Source organism: Equus przewalskii, chromosome X (genome assembly GCF_037783145.1).
Source record: "Equus przewalskii isolate Varuska chromosome X, EquPr2, whole genome shotgun sequence".
Lineage (NCBI taxonomy): Eukaryota > Metazoa > Chordata > Mammalia > Perissodactyla > Equidae > Equus > Equus przewalskii.
Window position 1 is genome coordinate 88,607,661 of NC_091863.1, and position 17,646 is coordinate 88,625,306.

At 39.5% G+C, this 17,646-nt stretch overlaps 2 protein-coding genes across 3 annotated transcripts in view; one reads left to right on the forward strand and one right to left on the reverse strand.

The window, feature by feature from the left end:
- The window catches only part of TMEM164 (transmembrane protein 164), a 256,816-nt gene that overhangs the window by 180,969 nt on the left and 58,201 nt on the right, over positions 1-17,646 (forward strand). The gene's annotated exons all lie outside the window — the stretch shown is intronic.
- Positions 2,023-17,646, reverse strand: part of AMMECR1 (AMMECR nuclear protein 1) — a 107,520-nt gene continuing 91,896 nt past the window's right edge. Inside the window, exons 4-6 of the mRNA XM_008532590.2 lie at positions 10,550-10,640; positions 9,036-9,132; positions 2,023-6,395 (exon numbers count right to left, since the gene is read on the reverse strand). Of these exons, the coding sequence (XP_008530812.2) occupies positions 6,281-6,395; positions 9,036-9,132; positions 10,550-10,640 (303 nt within the window). The 3' untranslated portion in view covers positions 2,023-6,280. The remainder of the gene's footprint in view (positions 6,396-9,035; positions 9,133-10,549; positions 10,641-17,646) is intronic.

Consider the following 17,646-nt stretch of genomic DNA (forward strand, 5'->3'; position numbering starts at 1 on the left):
CCAGGGCAGTGGGTGAGCACAGAGGCACGTAATGCAGCCACTGCCCAGCTGTGTGCTCCAGACTCAGTGCATCCTACAGCTAACCTCTGTCCAACTAATGTGCTCATCTGTCTTGATGGAATCTGCAAGTGCAGGTCAGTGTTTGTTTATATAAAGTGCACACCCTCCACCAGCCCTCTGGGTCGGTCCATTTAAACAATTTCAGATACACAGTCAATACACTCTGGACATAATATATTAAGGGCCATTTTTAAACGCAGTTGTAACCAAGTTCTTGGGATGAGGAGGTCTACTGGTTTCAGAGCATTGCTTAGGACCTAAGGCAATTTCCTCCGATTCTTGAACAGTTTCTTTCCATAGGCTTGGGGTTTGGAACAGGCGATTGTACCATAGGCTACAAGAACAAGGAAGGCCTTTGAATGTAGGAGCCAAAGCAGTATACCCAGGGCGTGCCTCAGTTGCAGCCTCTCATTCAGCTATTCCTCTTGCAGGTGAAAAGCCTGAGCAAACAGATGGGGAGCCATCAGAGCTTAGCCCAAACCCGCACTTGTCTCAGCTCATGCTGTCCGAGCCGCAGCAAGTGGGAGAAGCCCTTCTCTGAATGGGCAGTCACCGGCTCTCCTGGCCGGCAGTTCTGAATCCAGGTGTGATGGCCCCGCAGCAGACTTCCCCCCCGCTCACAGTGCCAGGACTCCTTGGATATGATAGTATTTTCCATCAACAGGGAGGAAGTGCCTCCTTCCACACAGCTGTGCTTGCCCTCTGAAGCAGTGGCGCTATTTAAAAGGTGCCCAGTGGGGCGTGAAATCTAGAGGAAATGCTGAAACTCTGGGAAGAATTTAGGTAGGTGGAGTGTGATTACTGAAGTTGAAATCTGTCCAAACCATTGAGTTAACCACTAATGCCATAAAAAAGAATGCTGTGGGCTCGTTAAAGTACTTCATTCTACCTGAACTATTAATATTGTCTAATTCATTAAAAAATCCCATGTACCATTAAACATGAATGATGAAACTGGATAAACCCTGAGCAGATGGCCGCCTTAATGGAGCACTATTCAAAACCACACTAGTCCTCTAGGATCTGAGATGGCTGTTTTTAGCCACTGTGATTGATATAAGCACATGTCATCAAATTCACATGGGTAGTGGGGCTTTGGGGCAATGCACCAGAAATCTGTCCTGCATATATTCACTAGCAATCAATCCTGAAATACGATGATGAAACTGAGACAGCAAACGATTTAGAAAGAGCCAGAGGTATTTCAACAATGCCCTTGGTAGCCTTGCCATAGGAAAGAGAATAAGGCAACAGCTGATAGAGGCAGCGCACCAAGAGGTTCCTTTCTTGATGCAGGCTCTTATCTGGTCCTGCCCTTATGCAGACATTTTCCCCAAACGCACACTGGGCATAGGGTTCACCTCATATCACTTTGGAACTGGACAAGTAACTGGTATCAGTTCAAGTGTGTGGTATGCCTAGTATGTGTATGAGTGTATACAAGCTCTGAGTGGCCACATCAGGGGCATTTTCAGATTCTGTTCTGTACTGAGAAAATGGCAAAGCCTTGATGGCAGAAGAAAGGCTTCTCATGGCATCAGGTGGTTTCGCTGGAGACCACTGCTACCGTTGCCTGCCAGCTCACAAAGGGGAAATGCCCAATAACATACGGATTTGGAAGAGATCTGGAGTGGGCTTGAGCATAGCTAAGCTGCCACCGGGATTCAGGTCTGATGCTTGTCTCAGATCCGTGGGCCAGGGCAGACTGTCCACTAAAGGCTAGACTCTCTCACCGAGCCGGGATTGAGGGCCAGGCAAAAAGATGACACGGGCAAGTCGCATGGTAGGGGGCAGCTGCAGACGGGCGTGGTTGCCCAAGTGCTACTTTGGAAAGAAATCACTATCAGTTCCCAAGGATATTATTTCAAAGTCTTCAACTGTTAGCGTTTTAGTAAGAAGTACCCACGATACCAAGATCCTCTGAGGAGGCAGGTTAAAGAAGGAAACAACAAATGGTAACTAAGTTTTAACATTTTATTGGGTAAATGATTTTTAAAGGTAATAACAATAGTGTCAAAACTACTACAATATCTTTCCACAGCCATACCTTACAGACCCACATAAACCTTCTCATTTTTCTTTTTGCTCATTTTTAATATTTTAAAGCCATACATGTCATATAAAATGCCCATTTCCAATAGTTTCTTCAAACTATTAAGCAATTAAATGTAGAAGGAAGGAGGATCTAGTTATACTTGAAGGGGTTTCAGGAAATTTGTGATGTCTTACTGTAATCAAAAAACAAGTCACTAAGAAAGAAGGAAAAGAAGAGCTACTCCAGGTAGCTTTTGCTCATTACAAGTCTCACCATTGCATCACCAAGAACTCATTATGCTGGTGACCGATTCAAAGTAATTTCGGGGAACATATAAAACACTAAAATAACTTAGAAACTAGATCCAAATATTTCAAAAGTAATCAACTTTGATATACAAAAACAGTCAGAGGTGGTTACAAAAGTTTGTTTTCTCAGTGCGTCTATGTACCAGCGCAGTTACTGGGTCCAGAGCAAAATAAAAGGTTTATTTTCTTCTGAAACAGTAATAAAAAACAAGAAAAACATATCTTTGTATATAAAGGATCAATGCTGGTCTGAAGAATAATGTAATCAGAAACCCTTAAATTGAGAGGCACACAACGGGTTTCCACTTTTAAAAAATAAAAGGAAAGTCACCAGTTTATTTAAATGGAGGAGGTACTCACACCCCTCAAATAAACTTAATTCAATTTAACATCACTAGCAAAAATCACTTAGAAACTGTACAAAAATAAAAAAGTTAACACATTTAATCCTGCAAGGTTTTTGTAAGGACTGGAAGGCAGGCTTTTGGAGCAGCATTTGGGCATGGCTGGGGGCTTCTTTGGTTTGATCTAACACACATAAGAGATGGAACCTATTCCAGATGACAGTTTCAAATTTCCTGCACATTTGAAGACATGAAAAGAGGTCCGTATACAAACTTCCGGTGTGCTGGGCATTGGGACTGGATGCGCTGGACTGCAAATCTGCTAACCGCTTTGAGTGGGGTGGGGTAAAGAGCAAGCCTTGCACTTCCTCCAGCAATGACACCGACCTCTCGGGTGGGGGAGACTGGAGCGGGCAGTAGCACATTCTCGTGCAGTCAGAAGGCCACTTAATGGGGGGGTAGGGAATTGTTCTTTTAGAATCTGGTACCTGGCTGACCTTGGTCAAGAACAAGAAAACCCTTCCAGAAATGGAAGCCTTTTGCTACATACCAAAGTAAAATACATACTATTTTCCAAGAGGAAAAATACCCAGTTGCATTTGAAAGCGGAAAACATAAATGGGACTAATTAACATTACAAAGGGGGGCTATGTAAACTTTGTTCTACTCAAATGAAGTTCAAGTATTACTTCTGAGCTGTTTCAAGATCACTGAACTCATACAATATTCTGGTGATAAGAGTGCAATTCACATTTGTGTTTCTGAACAAATAAACCACAACTGGCGAGAACACAACCTGTGCAATTAGAATCTTCGTCTGAGTTAAAAACACATGCTACATATTTCAACATGTTCAAGGTTAAGTCAAACCACATATTTAACAACGTTGTAATATACGACGAAGGTGAAAGGGTCTAGCGTTTGTTTGAAGCACACCATTACAGTTTGTATAACACCCTTGACACTACAAAGTCTTTTAGTCAACAGCTACTTAGAGACAAAATGCACTGTGCATTAATTTGAATACAAAAGGAGACAAAACTATCCTTTTCCCCCAAGCCATGGTGGGAAATATTGCTGACCTCGTCCTCTGAAGCCTGCAGGATGGTTATTTCTTCAGTATAACATTATTACACTGGTAAGAAAATCTGTATAACATCTGCATATATCAAGAATTTTAAAAAATCTGATATGATTTTAGAGTCCGCATGACCAGTCACGTGACCTGCTCAAGATTGATTAGCACCGTTAAATACATAAACACACACATATGTATGTATGTATGTACGTATGTATGGGTATATGGATACACACACATATGTGTATGTAATAGATCTTTTCTTTAAAAAAATCTTCTAACCGTGAGCTCACCCAGGATGAGGAGCCTGTTGAACTGATGAGATGATGGATAAGATAGATCAATATTGGTCTATTTTGTCTCTCTTCAGTTTGCTTACTTTTTTTTTTTTTGCAGCAGACAATATCATTCAGCTTGTGCTCAGTTTCCCTATAAGGGCAAGAGAAAGTTTCCACCAGGTAGCCACTTAAGTTTTTATACTGAAAGACTAATCTGCTCCAAAATGCTCCCAAGTAGAAACGAAAGGACTCAAAATCCCTTTCTAAAGCCCAAAAGCTAGCTTTCTCTGCCTAATCTCTAGCTTCAATGGAACTGGCTACTGAGATTGCATTTCAGGCTAACAATTGGCTTCTTAGTTAAGGCATCACAACTGAAAATGGTTATTTCAACAACGGATGCTGTGGATGAAGGAACACCAACAGACTTTGAAGGACTTTCATGGAAAACGAAAGCAGTTAGCTGTGCCACAATGGCGGCAGAAGGGATCAGTCAGTTACCTCACAAACTACAAAAGCATTTTTGGATTCTGAACTAGCAGTCTGTCACTTGTCATAGCAACCATAGGTATAAGCTATGCCATTTTGATATTCAGTGACATCTCATAGTTTTAGACTATATATCCTGCACCACTCTTATATTCATCAATTGATATGTTGGTTTCCTGTTTGAAAAAAAATATTTATACACACACACACGCACACACACATTTACTACCATAAAATGAAGGTGATCTTTCTCCAGAACCATCTGTCATTTTTCCTGGGGATATACATATGGACCTCCTATTGACATCAGGAAGTTCTCTTTGTATGCATCATGAGAAGACTGGCCCTGCAAATGAGCGGGGCTCTCACTATATCATATCTAAACGCCAACTCCATTTCTTCAGGTGTAACATAACATCTTATCAACATAGTAAGTGTGTTTCTATCCAAAGTATGTAGTGCAGAGAGATATTCAAGCTATTTTATAGTATCTCTAAAACTCCAGTATTGTCCCCATGACAAACATCTGAAATCATGGCATATATGAACTTTTGTTTCACTAGATTATCTTTACCATTTCTTTAAATGGTAGCTAAAATTGTCTCTGGCCAATCATGACTTACTGAGACCTAAAGCTAACAAATTTAAATTAATATATAATAGACAGATGTCTCTTTTTGGTTATTTGCTCAAAATAAATTTTTTCAGCTTATAAAAATACTTATGAGTAAGGAATTTGTCTTATCTGTTGTTTTGCATATAGAAACAATAAAATTTTACAAGTATATTACTTTAAATTGCCTTTTTTCTAACTCTTCTTAATTCCACTTAATTATATTCTTCTCAAAGGCACTAAATTCTGTACCTGCTCTCTTCCTGATACTTGCTGCTCTTCACAATGACTTCTGCAACATATCTGAAAGGTAGCTTGTACTTTCTTAAAACAGTGTTTCAGTTTGCAAGTGGGTTCTACAAAGTGATGAGGCAGTCTAGTCTCTCCTGTGATAACCAGCACAATAGGTGTAAATGATTTCTCATTCTCTGTGACAAGCCCTATTATGGAGCTTCGAATGTTCCATACTAGAACTAAAGTCCATATATTTTAACCATGGGAAAAACACATACTTAAGGAGCGAAGACTCACATACTAAGCTCTCATAGCAAAATGAATTTTAGACAAATTCAAGAATACTATACAAATACCTGAATTTGATATGAATTACTCCCAAACTTACCTATCAAAAATTATCTATCTTACTGAGGAAAACTAAAGAAAAACCTAAACAAAATCCTTAAAAACTGAACAATTTCTTCCATCCACAGCCGAAAGAAGGAAGGAAGGAAGAGAGGAAAGAAAGAAGGCAAGAAGGACAGAAAGACACAAACCTGACTGAGATGGCAAAGCAAAATTCTGTGTCATATTGTAAGGAAAGAAAACCTCAAAAGTTCTATATGCTGCAAAAAAAAAAAATCAATGACCTAAAATAATAAAACAGGATCTTCTTAATAAATGCCATTTTCCTACCCGTTACCATGATGATCTTAATTGACGATGTCGAAAGCCTCACCATGGCAACGGAAACTATCATCATAAAATGGTACAGTAAAAGAGATAGCTAGACCAAGAAGGGGTAGGGTCTCCTGGGAAGAGGTCTGCAGAGAGGCCCAGTGACTGGTTGTGCGGCTCAGTGTCAGGAATAATGGTTGTATGGCGGAAGGGGATGCCCAATGCCATTTTGGAAATGATGATGCTGGCGATGAGCAAGGTATTCAGCATAGCTCAAGGTCATCTTTTCACTACGGTACCTGGAAAAAAGTCAGGGAAGAGACAAAATTAACATCAAGTAACATGTGACGTGCCAATGTCAGAGCTAGACAGGACCATAGAGATAATTTTATAGATCAGGAAACAGAGGCCCAAGGAGAAGCCGTGCCTTGCCTAATGTCACACAGCAAATAAGTAGCAAAGCTGACATCAGAACCCAGGAATCCAGAGTCTGAGTCCAGTGTTCTTTCGACTCTACTACTCCTTGTTCAAATTGTTCTAGAAATTTTATTGCCCCCTCAGCCCTGGTTTCCAACAGGAAGGAACAGGGGAAAGCCAACCTATTACATCATGTATGCATCTCATTCACTTGACTATCTTTTCTTCCGGGATCTTCCATCACTCCCTCTTTTACCATTCCTTTCCCTCTGTCCACCCTTCTACTCAGGTCTTGCCATTAAGTGAAAACAGTAACAACAAAAAACTTCTTAATCCTGGTATCCCAGACCCTCTTCTCCATCTTTAGCCTTCTTTTCATTGCCACACTTCTCAGAAGAGTAATGTGTACTTTCTACCTTCCACCCCTCATCTCATACCACTCCTCAGCCCAGTGCTCCCTGGCTCCTACTTCCACTCTTCTGGACACTGCTCTTTCAGAAGGCCCTTCTTGTTATGCTTGACCTCTCCATTATCACACTGCTCACAACTCCCCTTTTGAAGCTCTCTTGTGCTATGGGTTCTACAATTCCACACTCCCTTGGTTCTCCCCTGCCTCTCAGACTGCTCCTTCTCTCTCTGACTACACATCTGTCCCTGCCTTGTAGGATTTTCCTGTTTCCACCTTTGGTTCTTTTGACCCTAGGCTGTGTCCCTGCTCAGTGAACCCTACCCTCATAGCTTCAACTGTGTTCTCTTTACAGATGATCTCAAATCACCATCTCTGGCCATGAGCTCTACACACGTACATTTTCAGTGACCTACTGAACACTTCTATACAGATCCATCCCCGGAGGCAATTCATACCCAGAATCAGTGCACAAACATGACTCTCCTCCTGTGGTCCCTCCCTTGGTTAAGAGGATCGTCTTGGTCCATTCTATCTAGATTAAAGTCTTGACTTGTTCCTCTTCCTTACTTCTGAATGATGACTAACTCCTTTCATTTCTTCCACAATATTTTCTTACCTGTCCCCTTCTTTCTTCCCACCACACTGCCACAGCTCTTGTTAAGGCTCCCATGTCACCTCTTCTGGATTGCTGCCACAGATTCTTAGATAATAGCAATATCTCCTAACTCATTTTCCTGTTTCCAATTCCAATCTTACACTTGCCCAAATCCATTTGTTTGCAAACTTTCAATGGTTACCAATTGCCTATAGAATAAGGCCTAAACTTCTTAGTCTTGAACTCAAGACCCTCCATGATGTGACTCAACCTAGCTTCTGGGCTGTAAAATTTTCCTCTAATGACCATCGTCTTCCTTTTTTTTTTTTTTTGAGGAAGATTAGCCCTGAACTAACACCTGCAGCCAATCGTCCTCTTTTTGCTGAGTAAGACTGGCCCTGAGCAAACATCCATGCCCATCTTCCTCTACTTTGAATGTGGGACACCTGCCACAACACGATTTGAGAAATAGTGTGTAGGTCTGCACCCGGGATCCAAACTGGCAAACCCCAGACTGCCGAAGCGGAACATGCAAACTTAACCACTGTGCCACCAGGCCAGCCCCATGACCATCTTCTCTCTGTACACTGAAAGACCAGCCAAGTCAGACTACTGAACATTCCTCAGAACGTGGTCAGGACTTCACCACCTACATGCCTTGACTCACAAAGTTCTGTTTAAGTTAATCCCTTTCCTCCCCAACTCTCCACCTGTCAAATATTCTGCCTGTTCTTTAAGCCCAGCCTCAAATCTACCTTTTTGAAATTTTCTGTTATCCTCCAGCCCCTCCTGGAATTCCTTTTTCCTTACTTTATGATCTCATATGATCCATCACATTCTGCTTTATGTTAATCATTATTTTTGTACATGCTGAACTCATGGAAAGCAGAGATGGAGGCATTTTCAAATTTGTGACTCCTCAGAGCTGAGAATGGGCCATTTTTAGACTACAGGCATTCATGTGATTTTATGGAATTGAAATAAATGGAAACAGCAACCCATTTTCCTAAAATGTTTGTTATTTTCCTTTTTAAATAAGTATCCCTATTATCCCATGCAGAAATTTATTTAGCATTTGTGAATCTAGCTCAATTGTGTTTTTCAGCAAGCTTTCATGGTAGACTTCTATCACTGCCAAAATCCTAAGGTTAAATTCAAATTTGAGGACTGCTTGTCAGAATCCTGGGGTTCTGCTAAGCAATGTTAAAAGCTAGCCAATAGCTAATTCAGGTAACTTTCTTCAATAACGTAGTCTAAAGGCTCAGAGAGCTTGCTCATACAAAGCCCAAATAATCACACAGAGCTAAAGATGGGAAGGACGGGCCCATACATCACACAGGCTTTACTGCCAAGCAGAGCTCCATTGTATCCACCCTCAGTATGGCCCTGCCATTCATTTCCACTCTGTTTCAGGAAAGAGAAGCGAGTACAGTTAGAGAGACCAAAGACGTGAAAGGGTTATCAGCATACACATCAAACTGTACTGGTTAGCCTGGCACCAGAAAATGCCTTCTGTACCTGGTCAGTTTTATGGTTTTCCTGAATTCATTAGTAATTGGAGCTTTGTATCCTCCTTTCCTCAGTAAGGAGTCTATGGTCTGAATATGGTCCCATCCTGTGGAGAGTAGACCAGATAAAATATCAGTCAAGGCCATGCGACAAGCACCTTTGGTTAAATACAAAATGACTTTGTAGAGGTCAGCTATCACTGTCACCAAATGCCATCAACTCCTTTGGTCCTAAAAACAATCACACAGAAGAGCTAAGATGTCCTCCTGTACAGAAGCAGGTACGCCACCGCACACCTTAAACTCTAGCTATCCATGATGGCTAACAACATTGGCTTCTTTATGGCAACCACATTTGAAGGCAAGGAGTCTAAGAGGCTGGCAGTAACTGCTCAGTTATGTCTTGGTAACAAACTACAAACATTGTACTCTAACAGTGACATCTTTAAAAGGGAGGGAAAAGCCGAAATGTCATTTTGCAAACTCAGTAGTATTTCCGACTCCCACACTAAGTCATGGTAACAACTGCTCCTCATGGGGTCTTCTGCAGTCCATCCAGTGCATTGTATGCAGCACTCAAGGGTGTTTCTCTGGTCCTGACAGGGGATGGTAAACTATCATCCAAGGCCCTCTCTCTCATATGTACACTGTAAGAAGTCAGTGGAACTACAGGATGGAGACATTTTCAAAAGCAACCCAAATAAATCTTCACATAGCTGCCTGAAAGACTAACTTTCTTGTTTGGGGGTTTAATGATATTAAATTTTGCTGTTATGTAATTTACATTTTTACAAAACAAACACGAAAAAACCAAATTGCATACGCTTTCTGATGAGAAGACAAGCTAATAATATAAAGAAGAAATATTCATTTTAACTAACAGGAAACTATAATTTACTAGTGGCTAGAAAGGACAGGATACTACAGAGTGGAAAATTATTGTGTGTTACAGTGGTGGTTCATAAAGGTTTGTGCTATATCTGCAAAACAGAAACACGTTTGTTGATTAGGAAGTGCAGACCAAGCAGAGAAAACACTGATACTTCGTGTATTTATTTTCTATGCTCCTAATCTTAATGGGAAACCTACAATCTTAATAGTAGCAGAATGAGTAATGGCAACCACCTAAGAATGAAACACTTGATACTGACAATGAACTGTGTGGCTGACTGTCAAACCAAAGGCTTGTTTATGCCACAAGGCTAGAGCACAATGGAATATGGTAAAATGGCACTTCAAATTCACAGCAAACCATTGCCCAGAATTAAACCCAACTTTTACAAATCTTTGCTTTTTTTAAGTATAATTTTCTGTGCTTTTGCTGTCAAACTTTTCTGCAAAGATTCAACTTCTGTGTGAGTAATTCACCGATTTCATACAGACATTGCAGTGGCAGTGATGGAAGAGTCATTTCTTACAATTTGACATTGATCGATTATCAGACATAACTGCAAGGTCAGATATTGCATTGTATATTTGTCTAAAGTTTTCACCAGATCATATGAAATAAAGTACAACAATGACCTTGCTCCTTTGCAACCTCCGGTAGGTAGGTGGCGGTGCGTTTTGATCCTTTTTCATTGATGAATTCTATTCTAATGCCATGTACACCCACCTGAAAGAAATTGGCAGTTTTATTAGTACAGTCTTCTTCATAGAAACAGAAAGAAAAACTTATCATTTAACTTTCAAGAGAATGCAGTTCTTCCTTTCCCCTTGTTTTTGGACGGGTATATCAGTTTTCTCTTTCCAAAGCATTGACTTTGGGTTCGAAGGCCATTATGATGGCCATGGAGGCTGGAAACATTGATTTGCATGTGTCCAACGTGCGCCTGGCTATGCTATTCTGTTTCGAACCAGAACAACCACTCTGGGGCTGTGTGTAGAATGACAGTCGATGGCAAGAATCTTGTCCCCACTCCCAAATTGTGGCTCATGAAAATAAGGAACTAGACCAAGGGAACTAACTTCAAAGAGACAGCAAACAACCATGCTGTTTTTCAGGTACCATCACCACTTCAGATTAAGTTCTGAAATTTCTGGGGCTATTGACTCCCTTCTCAAATTGTCTAGCCTCTTTAAAACTTTGAATTATATGTACATAAGCAAACATGGATAAGACTGAAAAAACCAACAACAACTAGATCCTACATCATCACCCATTACAGATAGCATTTCTAAAAAAATGTATTATGTCTTAAAGTGGACCAGTGGCAAACCCTCACTGTCTATCTTCATCCTTGCCTTCATACACTACTGCTAAATTTAAGAGCAATAAAGATTTCAAATCACTTCGGGCAGGGCATTTTTGCACAGTTTCTTATACAATAACCAAGAGACAACTTTTTTTATGTGAAAAAGACAAACTTTTGTTGATGCCCTAAAAACGGTAGTCTTCTATGTAAGTGTGGGCAATTTCTTGCTAATGTTTAACAAAGTAATATACATTTTCTTTGATTAACTTCCAATCAAAAGGAATCTGCCCTTTCCCCTCATATCTCACATAGAATAGTGTATAGAGCTAACGATCCCAAAAAGTTCTTAACTTCTTTGTAAATATTAATATAAATAAAATTTCAAAAGGACAACAAATCCATTCTGTTCTCCCAGATCTATGGCTGCTTTAGATCAATGACTCCCAAGTGGAATGTAAGGTCATCCAAGGCACTGGAGGGCAGATGTCAGGCCAGGTAAACATTTCCACTCGGGAAAGAGGCTTCTTTTCAGAGCAAGTGAGCGAAGTCATAGACCTTTACTCTTTCCATTGGCATGGACGCAAAGGTCTAGAAGAGGAAAAGGGGTCCATGAAAACTTCTTTTGCCCTTAGCCTGAAATTTTCCAAGTTTTCAGGGAATAAAAAGTCCTCTGGAAATTCTATTTCATTCTTTCCCCAGGTCTTTACACATCCATCCATTAGAGTCTGTCAGATCTTCTGAGCACGTTTTTTATTAAAGCCTATCTCTGTGGCTGTTTCTTCTATCTATTTAATATCAGTATTCTTATGAGTCTCCTTCTGCTGAAAATGCAATTAGGGCAGCTGTTTAAAAACGAACAGGCTAAGGCCTCCCATAGCCTGTGGGAAATGACTGTGGACAGCGGAGAAGAAATATGAGTGCTTAGCTATCAGGCCTTTCCAGGATAAAGGACATCTACTAATCTCCCCAGTGCCTGACACAGTACTGAGACAATGACAAATCTGTGACAGTTTCTGTGTACTGACTTTCTGATCAGTGACTTTGAAATTTCTTCCTTCAACAATATCAGATCCTTCATAATTTGTTTTTAAAAACATACAGTATAAATAATTTATGCTCCCATCATTCACTGAAGTGAATTTTGCATCTTCAACTCAATTTATCAAAAATGTGTCATGTTAAAATTGAAAAGAATTTTGGTGTTTATTGAGGTGTCTAATCAAAATCGTCAGAGGAGGAATGTTTGCCTCTCTGTGAGATGAGAGTGTTAGACTTCATCAGGCTGTTTAGCTGGCGCAGGGTGGGGATGGGGGCTGCACAGCTTATCCAAATTTCAGGAGGTTTTATGCTTCAGCAAGTGGAGTTTGGGGAAAGAACAGCTCCTCAGGTGATTTTTATTCTAGATTAACAAGATAACCTCTAATAACCAGTCTAGCGCCAACAAACTATGTTATGTATTGGGAAAAAAAGTGATTTAGGCAAATTGGAGGTGATTTAGACACATAAATCCTTTTTTCCATAAGAGTACGTTTTGTGTTCTTCAACAAAACTTTCAGAGATTTTAAAGCTTAGTAATTTAGCAATTAAAAGAGATTAAGACCAATTGTATGGTATGTGAATAATATCTCAATAAAGCTTTTATATAAAGAGAAATATATATATATGTTAAGATGAAACTAAATAGACACGTTGACCAAAATAAAAATTATTCATGAATAAAATTGATTTACTTTTGTGTTTTGAGAAGGCCACACCATGAAATTTGATATGAAAAAAATCAAAATTATCCCATTTTGAATTAATACCACATTTACAATTCTTAATTCTTTTTCGTGTTCCTACGATTCTGAACAATTGAAAGCTCCTGTAAATTGAACAGTAAGTATGGTGATTTTAAAGTGAATTCTTTGTGAGAAATAACTTATTTGATAAGTGAAAAATATACTCCACAGAGATATAAAGCCAAAACCAGAGTGACTCATTTTATCAACTAGTGGAATCAGGAGAATGGTAATAATGTTCTGAGCAGAATCAAAGCATAATAGATTTTGCCACCTGTTGAGCAACAGCATTTTCCTTACTTCCAGAACCACAGACGCCACCAAATAGTCATGTGTGCAATCAAAACAGTAGAATGGAAAACGGCCTGCTGTGGAGAATGACCAAATCTGGCCAACCTGTGGAAATCACTGGCTTTGCAAATTAAGTCATCTCCACTGAAATGAATGCCAAAACGAATTCTCTTTCGTTTGAGGGAGGCATCTGTGATAGCTGCAACTCCCAAATGTAACCCTTACGTATAATAATCAAATCCTCCCTTAGAAAGATTGAAGAATCATTCAGCCCAGCAGCATCCCAAGAGACAAAGGCTATAGGTGCAATTATCGGCTAGCTAAGAGATCAGCTAACCAGGGAATTGGAACTCCCTGAAGCAAACTTGCTCTCAAACTCTATGGCAGTAACTCCATTTCTAAGGACGGACAAGGAGGTAGTGTATGGAAAGCTATGGCACCACACATAACCCTAACTACCACTGCCTGAAGTGCAGCCAGGTGGGCAAAAACTAGAGACCTGAAATCTAGCCTTATGGGAGTCTGCAGGTCATTCTCAAAATTATTAAAAAGTCTGAGGAAAAAAATGCTTTCAAGGTCCATCAGTTGTGATAATATCCTTTTAATCAAGACTGTACTTTTGCTAAGCAAAGCTATAAATCAACTCGAACAGTAGTAAATTAAATGTAGGACTTATAGATAAGAGGATATGGAATTAAACAGAGCTGTATCTGTGTGTGCTGAGAGAATATTAAGACCAGTTCAGTAGATCCCTATTTCATGCTAAAAAGAAAGCCATATTTATTCTGAATCATTTCATAGCAAGTGCTTTTTATTAATACTATTATACAATCTTTTGTTTTTAACATCGCCCAGAATGATTAAATATCAAGATTAATGTTAGGACCCTAAAATATATCTTGATTATTCTGGAGTTGATTATTCAGTTTGGAGATTATGCATCCCCAATTCCACCCGGCCTCGGCTCCATCCTCTTTCCTTTCTTGTCCATTTCTCTATTTGTTCACTCCTCTATCAGAGAGCATGTGGCCACAGAGAGAAGAGATACACACAAATTAATCAATTTTGCTACATAATAAAAGGTTTGGTAGGAGAATAGATTATAAATAATGGCTAAAATGAAGCTTCTAGACTGTCTGCAGATTTCATTTATCCTTGTTATCTGGTCCCTTGTTAGAAACGTGGCTTCATTTAAAACTATTATCCTCTAATACAGTGACTCTCAACACAGGAGCATTAAAAAAAGTGCCCTCTCCCACCCCATTATAATACATGGTCCATATTATGCTCCTCACAATTGCATAGTCAAAGTTTAATATACCCTAGTCTGTCTATAAGGCAAGTATAATTATAAGTCCTATAATCCACTAGCAGTACTACAAAAGGGCCTCACTTTTACTTGTGAGCCTAATCAGTAAGCCAACAATCTGGAGATACTGAAACATCAAAAAAAGTCATCTGGCTAAAAGCATCCATGAGGATAAAATGTGCTCTGGCTAAATTGAGTAGGCTCCACGCAAGCCTTGGACCATTTGGGTCCACAATTATCTCCACAGTCCTGACCCTCAAAGCTAAATTTGCCCCAATCACATCCTGGCCAATAAAACCAATTTACTTCCTCAGGTTCATCCTGTTTTAGCAAATGCTGCAGTTTGTCCCACTTTTCCCCATTTTCAGAACCAAATGTTGGGTTTCCCTGTAATAGTATGGCCATAGCTCACTCCACTGATTTTCAGTGGGTTCACATTGAATAAAATAAAAAATATCAGGAGGTCAAAGAATCAAAAGTCGTTTGACATGTCTTTGTTGATGATATCATTTGGCAAAATATGCTTTGCAATTAACAAAGCAGCCAATCACTGGTCATTCACATAAGACTGACCTGCCAAGCTCAACATGCCAGTTGCATTGAATTGAATGAAAGGACGCCGTTCTTAATGAGAAGAGCTCAGGATGTTTGGCACACCTCCTAACCTTTAGAGCCTGGCATCGTAGAAGACACACATGCTCTCTCACAAAACAGCCTGTGGTACCAAGGACATAAACAAACACTGCATTGGATAGTCCATGGGTCTGACCAAGTCTGGCATTTTATATATGCTGTGGCGGAAAAAACCATATATGGTATTTCTCCTAAAATCACAAAAAAAGAATGCAGCACGTTCTCCTCTTTCATTCATAGTCCCACAGTACCTTCTGCCCCACCTCCAGCTCAGCCTTGTGAAGACAGTGACTCTTCCTTTTCCCGGTGAAAGTAAATTCAACATAAAAGAAGAAGATACTCCCAACTTGGGTCTACTCCAAGTTTATCCTCCTGAATAATTCTTATTTTGGCAAGAAAAATTGAGATTTTAAACATAAAGGCTCATGAGAATTTGTAGAGAGCCTAATGAATCACTTCCATCAATCCTGATACTACCAATAAAATAACGTAGACTACAGATTGTCCAGATCTGCCCACTGAATCCTCCAGGTTGTGATTCTGCATCACTTCAATACACCCACCAATCTCAGAAGTCAGTCTGAAGTTTTGAAGGTGCCCATCTAAATAACAATTAACCCTTAACAATTGTTAACAACTAATACTTCAGAATCTGGCCAAATAATAAATTTTAAAAACCTCATTGCTGCAATTCAGGTCTATTTTTACTCAGTAATTTTTACTTTTGTAACCCTTAAAATTGTAAACATGCATTATTTTTTTCTGTTTATAAAAACAGTACAAGCATACTACAAAAAAAAAAGATCCCCTTAGAAAAGTATAAAGGAGAAAATAAAGATGACCAGTAATCCTAGTACTACCTAGCGACAACTTTTGCCTTAGCGACTTAAAAAAAATAATCTTCTCTTGATCAGCATGGGAGTTTTGACTTGCTCCATTTCCAACCTGGGCCGGTTCACCCCTCCTTAGGCAACCTGGTGGTCCCCTGCTCCCGGGAGGTCAGCATATTGATGCCGAAATTAGTGCGGACACCCGATCGGCACAGCGCACAGCTAAACTTAACCACAGAGGTGAATGATCAGTACACTGAAAACTATAAAACACTGTTGAAAGGAATCAAAGAAGACACAAAGAAATGGAAACATATTACGTGCTCTTAGATTGGGAGAATTAACATAGTTAAAATGTCCATACTTCCTAAAGCAATCTATAGATTCAATGCAATCCCCATCAAAGTTCCAACAACATTTTTCACAGAAAAAGAACAAAGAATCCTAAAATTTATACGGAACAACAAAAAACCCCGAACAGCCAAAGGAATTCTGAGGAAAAAGAACAAAGCTGGAGGTATCACACTCCCTGATTTCAAAATATACTACAAAGCTATAGTAACCAAAACAGCATGGTACTGGCACAAAAACAGACACACAGATCAATGGAACAGAATTGAGAGCCCAGAAATAAACCCACATATCTATGGACAGCTAATTTTTGACAAAGGAGTCAAGAACATACAATGGAAAAAGGAAAGTCTCTCCAGTAAATGGTGTTGGAAAAACTGGACAGCCATATGGAAAAGAATGAAAGTAGACCATTATCTTACGCCATGCACAAAAATCAACTCAAAATGGATTAAAGACTTGAATGTAAGACCTGAACCATTAAACCTCGAGAAGAAAACAAAGGCAGTACACTCTTCAACATGGGTCTTAGCAGCATATTTTCAAGTACCATGTCTGACTGAGCAAGGGAAACAATAGAAAAAATAAACAAATGGGACTACAGCAAACTAAAAAGCTTCTGCACAGCAAAGGAAACCATCAACAAGATGAAAAGACAACCTAACAACTGGGAGAAGATATTTGCAAACCATATATCTGATAAGTGGTTAATATCCAAAATAGACAAATATCTCATACATCTCAACAACAAAAAAAACCTAACAACCCAATTAAAAAATGGGCAAAAGATCTGAACAGTCATTTATCCAAAGAAGATATACAAATGGCTAACAGGCACATGAAAAGATGTTCAACATCATTAACTATCAGGGAAATGCAAATCAAAACTACAATGAGATATCACCTCACTCCTGTCAGAATGGCTACAATTAATAAGACAGGAAACAATAAGTATCAGAGAAGATGTAGAGAGAAGGGAACCCTCATACACTGCTGCTTGGAGTGCAAACTGGTGTAGCCACTATGGAAAACAGCATGGAGATTCGTCAAAAAATTAAGAATAGATCTACCATATGATCCAGCTATTCCACTGCTGGGTATTTATCCAAAGAACATGAAAACACAAATGCATAAAGATACATGCACCCCTATGTTCATCGCAGCATTATTCACAATAGTCAAGACTTGGAAGCAACCTAGGTGCCCATCAAGGGACGAATGGATAAAGAAG